The sequence below is a fragment of the Schistocerca gregaria genome, chromosome 9 (genome assembly GCF_023897955.1).
Source record: "Schistocerca gregaria isolate iqSchGreg1 chromosome 9, iqSchGreg1.2, whole genome shotgun sequence".
Lineage (NCBI taxonomy): Eukaryota > Metazoa > Arthropoda > Insecta > Orthoptera > Acrididae > Schistocerca > Schistocerca gregaria.
This window is the reverse complement of record NC_064928.1, coordinates 26,878,078-26,884,077: the sequence shown is the minus strand read 5'-3', so window position 1 is coordinate 26,884,077 and position 6,000 is coordinate 26,878,078. Positions and strand designations below refer to the sequence as shown.

Genomic DNA, 6,000 nt, shown 5'->3' with positions numbered 1-6,000 from the left:
AGGTCTTCTACATATTCTGCCCATCTTTCCTTAACATTCTCTACTTCACTCAGATCTTTCCCGTTTCTATCTTTTATCATTCCAATTTTTGCCTGGAATTTTCCTTTAATTTCTCCAATTATCTTCCCCATTCTGTTACTATCTTCACCTTCCTCGCACTGTTCATTAAAGAATATATTTTTATCCTTTCTAGCTAATTTCTGAAAATCTTTATTTAATTCAAACATAGCTGATCTATCTCCCTTTATTTTTGCTTCCCTTCGTTCTTCTGCAACTTGCAGTGCCTCAACTGATAGCCATCTAGCCTTCTTGCTGTTCCTTTTCTGGGGAATGTGTTTCTCTGGGGCCTCCTTGACAGTATTAGCTACTTCTGTCCACATCTCTTGTGAACTTTTGTTCTCCAGCTCTAGTACATTAAGTCTGTTTTGTACCGCTACAGTGTTGTCGGAAGGTATAGAGTTAAGATCGTATCTGCAAGTTGGGATACTTTTTGCTACACTCTGAAGTTTCAACCGGAATTTAGAAATCAGGTGCTCATGATCTGATCCGCAGTTAGCCCCAGGTCTTGTTGTAGCTGACTGAACCGCGCTCTTCCTCCTCTGATTACAAAGTATACAATCAATTTGGTTCCAGTGTTGTCCATCTGGCGAAGTCCAGGTATATAGGCGTCGTTTTGGTAGTGGAAACAGTGTATTAGTAATTATGAATGAATTTTCTTGGCAGAATTCTAGGAGCCTCTGTCCTGCTTCATTTGTTGTACCAAGACCATATTTCTCTGTTATACTTCCTACAGCTTGATTTCCCACTTTTGCATTTCAATATACAACTATAAAGACGGTGTCCTTTTTTGGTGTTGACAGAAGTAATTCTTGTAAATCTCCATAGAAATGTTCAATAATTTCCTTTTCAGCATTCCGTTTTTGGCGCATAAACTTGAATTACTGTGATGTTGAGGGGCTGACCTTGAAGTGTGATGGACATCATTCTATCATTTTTATATTTGCATCCCATTACAGCTTTTCTCACTTTATCACTAACTATGAAGGCTACTCCATTACTTCTGTTGTTATCGTGCCCAGAATAATACACCATATGGCCATCCGAAGCAAATTCTCCCATGCCAGTCCACCTCATTTCACTTATTCCCAATATGTCGATTTTAGTTTCTCCATTTCTCTTTTCAGTATGTCTAGTTTTCCTTGATACATGGATCTTACGTTCCATGTTCCTATGCCGTGCTTCTCTTTGCACCATCTTACTCTTCGTGAAGCTCCTCTCAACCTGGTTCCCCGTGGAGATCCGATCGGGGAACTTGAAACTCCGGAACATTTTGAGCTGAGCGAAGCCATGGGGTTTTCTTGGGATAGTTCAGTGATGGTTTCCCGTTGCCTTACCCTGTCCTCCAGCTCATAGCTGCTCACTGACTCAGTTTCCCGCTGGGGTTTCTTACCCAACCTACCACTGAGTTGCTCGGCTTAATGGGAGCACCAAGTGTAGGTAGGAAGTTGGAGAATTGAGGTGACAGAGGCTGTGAGAACTCTCTTGCCGAGTTCTTGTAATTGAGTATCACCCACATTTTATTCCAGAGTCTCATGGTGTGTGCACAGACCCCTCCCCCCCTTCCCCCCACCCCACCTCCAGGTCATTTCCTGAGATCGACATATGAACACCAACATTGAACACTTTTAAAACATTCAAATATCCCTCATCTGTTGAACTGATATGGGAGCTCTTTCATCTTATTTTATCGACAAGAATCTCAATCACATCACCACATTCTCCTTGAATGAATGAGTTATCATCCACTGCATTTTTTACCAAAACAAATTTCTGCTTCAAAATCATGATTATATGCTTCATGTCGTTGAAATATTACTTCAACATCCTGAGAGGTATATATGCATTAAACTAAGTACTATTTTGCTACTCCACCCATTAGTTCATCTTCGAAACATCCTGTGTTTTCTAAAAAATTCAAATCTCAGGTTTTAAGAGTTAATGTTTAAGAGTTAATGTCACACTCACATTTCATATGTGGTCAATCATGACCCGGCTCTGTTCATATCTTGTTTCCTGAAACACAAATGTTAAAAGCATCACATGCAACATTCGATCCAACTGTAAGCATTATCATGACTTTTCCGAAATTTACCGTTGAAGGATATGAAACTACTACTACTTTTATCAGGGACATAAAAATCAACAGAATGATTCTAAATCTAAATCCTTCAGAAACTTAGTAATGGTCCTATCGAGCAATCATGCATAATGTCTATTGTCTTTACTGTTGTCTTTATTTCTGAGTCAAGCTCATTCATGTTTGCCTGTAACACAGTTCCTTTTCCAGATCATTTAAAAATCACATTTTAATATCAATATCGTGTGTGTCGGTAACATTTCCATAACTTCACCTTTTACATGTGGCTTATTCTTTACGTTTGTGATACTGGGAACACTGTTCTATGTTTCTAGTCGAATCAGTGTGATACTGCAGTGCCCTCTGCTTCAATCAATTGGTGGAAAAAAATTTGCACAGTATAGTGAGGATCGCTCTTTTAAAGTCAGAATGTACAGTATCACATTTAAGTCTCCAGTGTTCTATGGCAAAATAACACAAAAAAAGGGAATAAAAAAGTGTGTAATTCAACGAAATCTTAAGACATGTTCAAACTGTTCAGTATTTTTTTCGGAAATAGCTGAAATCATTGAAATATACAGAAAAATCAATGTCCAACGTCAAAATTCTGTGAAAACCGTTCCATTAAAATTTTTAGTGTAGGTCGTTGCCAAATGTAGACCCAGTGGTACATCGAAAAAATGTAACGCTATAATGGTGTCATGAAACAAATAACAGCTATTCGATAGATTTGAGGATATAAATATTACAATACTCTGTAAACACATTCTAGCCACAAATTACTAAAAAGAAATTTACTCATATCTCAGTTTTATTGCTTGAAAGCATACAGACACAGAGATAAACAGTTTTCTTCAATCACATATTGTCATTTGGTGGGAACATCCAGAGAGGAAAACAACTGAACTACAGTAAGTACATGGTTTCTGCTACAATCGAGAACAGCGAGTTCAGTCTTCTCCCTGAGAAAAAACAATGATCGTATCATTTATGCCATGTTAGCACTCAGGTGGACAGTGGTCTGAGAACATATTTTTTGCCAATTATTAAGTGTTCTGTGCCGATTTTTTTTAATTTTAATTAGAATACTTATGAAATATGATCAAATAACGGAACCTTGTGACAGTGGATACTAGCTTCTTAGTCAGCAGTGATGTCAGCAGTGTTTTTTATCCAGTCAAGGTAGTAGGTAATCCTGGAGAAGGCACCAGGTAAAGGCTCATTGCACCTGTGAAAAAAACTGGCAATGCCGATCTGCTTGTAGCCATCTGTGGATTTAAGAACAAGCGCTCCGCCCCAATCTCCCTGCAACATAGACAGTTATTGTCTTACAAATATCCAGTAGACTTCTGCTGATAATATCAAAATCTTATGAATAATATTACACCTTGACCTGAAGGATGCACCAGGGGCAATGGACGCCTCTTCAAACTTGGTGTGTTTACCGATGACATAAGTAAGCTGATCAAGGGCACAAACACGTCAAGGAGCAAACAGTAAGAGAATAACGTAAAGGGTTTATACCTGATTGCCAACAAACAGCTTCCCTTCCTACAAAACGCCGTGTTGTTAGAATCGAGTAATCACAAGCAGAGATCAGTGGGACCACACTTCACACTCGATATGGCACCACGTGGGACGTTGTTTGACATCGAGGCGCATTACAGACCGATGTTCATACCAGCACAACGATATGGTTGGAAATAAGATCAGGTGAAGTTGATATTTCAACATGTTGCAGAAGTCTCTACAATGACCTTGGCGTTATTAAACTTATGTGACAATACATATACTCTCTAATCGTACTTGAAGTTATTAGCAGGAATGTATGTACAATGAACAGTGGTAATCACAAAAGTGACGCGCCTATTACACTACATCTGGAGTACTCCCGTCAACGTAAGTCTTTTATGTCTGTCGATATCTGCTTTAAAGTCTTGAATCCAGTCACCATTCTGGGCCGATCCTCGGAAAGCAACAACTATACTCAGTCGAAAATGCGAAGCTGTATGGAATACACAAGGAAATCCAGGAAATAAGTGTAGTTCTACGCTAATAGTATCTGAATAAAAATGAACGTGTTTGTACAGTCAATATTGATGTTATTCTACTGATGACGACTGTGGTCTAAAGCTGTACAGTGGACAATAACGAGATTTGTCCGCCAGAGTAAAACTGCACTGGCAAGAACATTATGAGAGTCATCACAACTTTGTGGCTGTAAAAATATGAACATACAGCAAGTCTTATATATTATCCGACAAATTTATATTTCTGCTAGTAATATGTTTTTAAACGAAAATCCCGTAACTGTTACACCATTTTGTTTGTTTCAAACTTATACCGTTTCTCCACAGTGATCTTTGTTCGCAATGTTATGGGGTTTCTGTACTTTAGCTTAATCCTACTATTTTTTCCCATGTAGTTGTTTGTTTGTGTTCGATCCGTGGACGCAGCATGCGAAGGCTTCTTGCACGTGTCCCTGAGAACTGTTTCTTGCCTCAAATTACCTTAATATACACTCCTGGAAATGGAAAAAAGAACACATTGACACCGGTGTGTCAGACCCACCATACTTGCTCCGGACACTGCGAGAGGGCTGTACAAGCAATGATCACACGCACGGCACAGCGGACACACCACGAACCGCGGTGTTGGCCGTCGAATGGCGCTAGCTGCGCAGCATTTGTGCACCGCCGCCGTCAGTGTCAGCCAGTTTGCCGTGGCATACGGAGCTCCATCGCAGTCTTTTACACTGGTAGCATGCCGCGACAGCGTGGACGTGAACCGTATGTGCAGTTGACGGACTTTGAGCGAGGGCGTATAGTGGGCATGCGGGAGGCCGGGTGGACGTACCGCCGAATTGCTCAACACGTGAGGCGTGAGGTATCCACAGTACATCGATGTTGTCGCCAGTGGTCGGCGGAAGGTGCACGTGCCCGTCGACCTGGGACCGGACCGCAGCGACGCACGGATGCACGCCAAGACCATAGGATCCTACGCAGTGCCGTAGGGGATCCCACCGCCACTTCCCAGCAAATTAGGGACACTGTTGCTCCTGGGGTATCGGCGAGGACCATTCGCAACCGTCTCGATGAAGCTGGGCTACGGTCCCGCACACCGTTAGGCCGTCTTCCGCTCACGCCCCAACATCGTGCAGCCCGCCTCCAGTGGTGTCGCGACAGGCGTGAATGGAGGGACGAATGGAGACGTGTCGCTTCTGCCTTGGTGCCAATGATGGTCGTATGCGTGTTTGGCGCCGTGCAGGTGAGCGCCACAATCAGGACTGCATACGACCGAGGCACACAGGGCCAACACCCGGCATCATGGTGTGGGGAGCGATCTCCTACACTGGCCGTACACCTCTGGTGATCGTCGAGGGGACACTGAATAGTGCACGGTACATCCAAACCGTCATCGAACCCATCGTTCTACCATTCCTAGACGGGCAAGGGAACTTGCTGTTCCAACAGGACAATGCACGTCTGCATATATCCCGTGCCACCCAACGTGCTCTAGAAGGTGTAAGTCAACTACCCTGGCCAGCAAGATCTCCGGATCTGTCCCCCATTGAGCATGTTTGGGACTGGATGAAGCGTCGTCTCACGCGGTCTGCACGTCCAGCACGAACGCTGGTCCAACTGAGGCGCCAGGTGGAAATGGCATGGCAAGCCGTTCCACAAGACTATATCTAGCATCTCTACGATCGTCTCCATGGGAGAATAGCAGCCTGCATTTCTGCGAAAGGTGGATATACACTGTACTAGTGCCGACATTGTGCATGCTCTGTTGCCTGTGTCTATGTGCCTGTGGTTCTGTCAGTGTGATCATGTGATGTATCTGACCCCAGGAATGTGTCAATA

The 6,000-nt window shown here is 42.9% G+C and overlaps 1 protein-coding gene across 2 annotated transcripts in view; it reads right to left on the bottom strand.

The window, feature by feature from the left end:
* Positions 1-2,621: 2,621 nt before the first annotated feature.
* The window catches only part of LOC126291554 (serine protease 1-like), a 212,735-nt gene continuing 209,356 nt past the window's right edge, over positions 2,622-6,000 (bottom strand). The window contains exons 6-7 of one of the 2 annotated variants that reach the window (XM_049985065.1): positions 3,254-3,442; positions 2,977-3,099 (exon numbers count right to left, since the gene is read on the bottom strand). In XM_049985065.1, coding sequence (XP_049841022.1) covers positions 3,278-3,442 — 165 coding nt within the window. In that variant the 3' untranslated portion in view covers positions 2,977-3,099; positions 3,254-3,277. Of the gene's footprint in view, positions 3,443-6,000 lie in introns of both variants that reach the window. The other variant, XM_049985066.1, reaches the window with a different exon arrangement.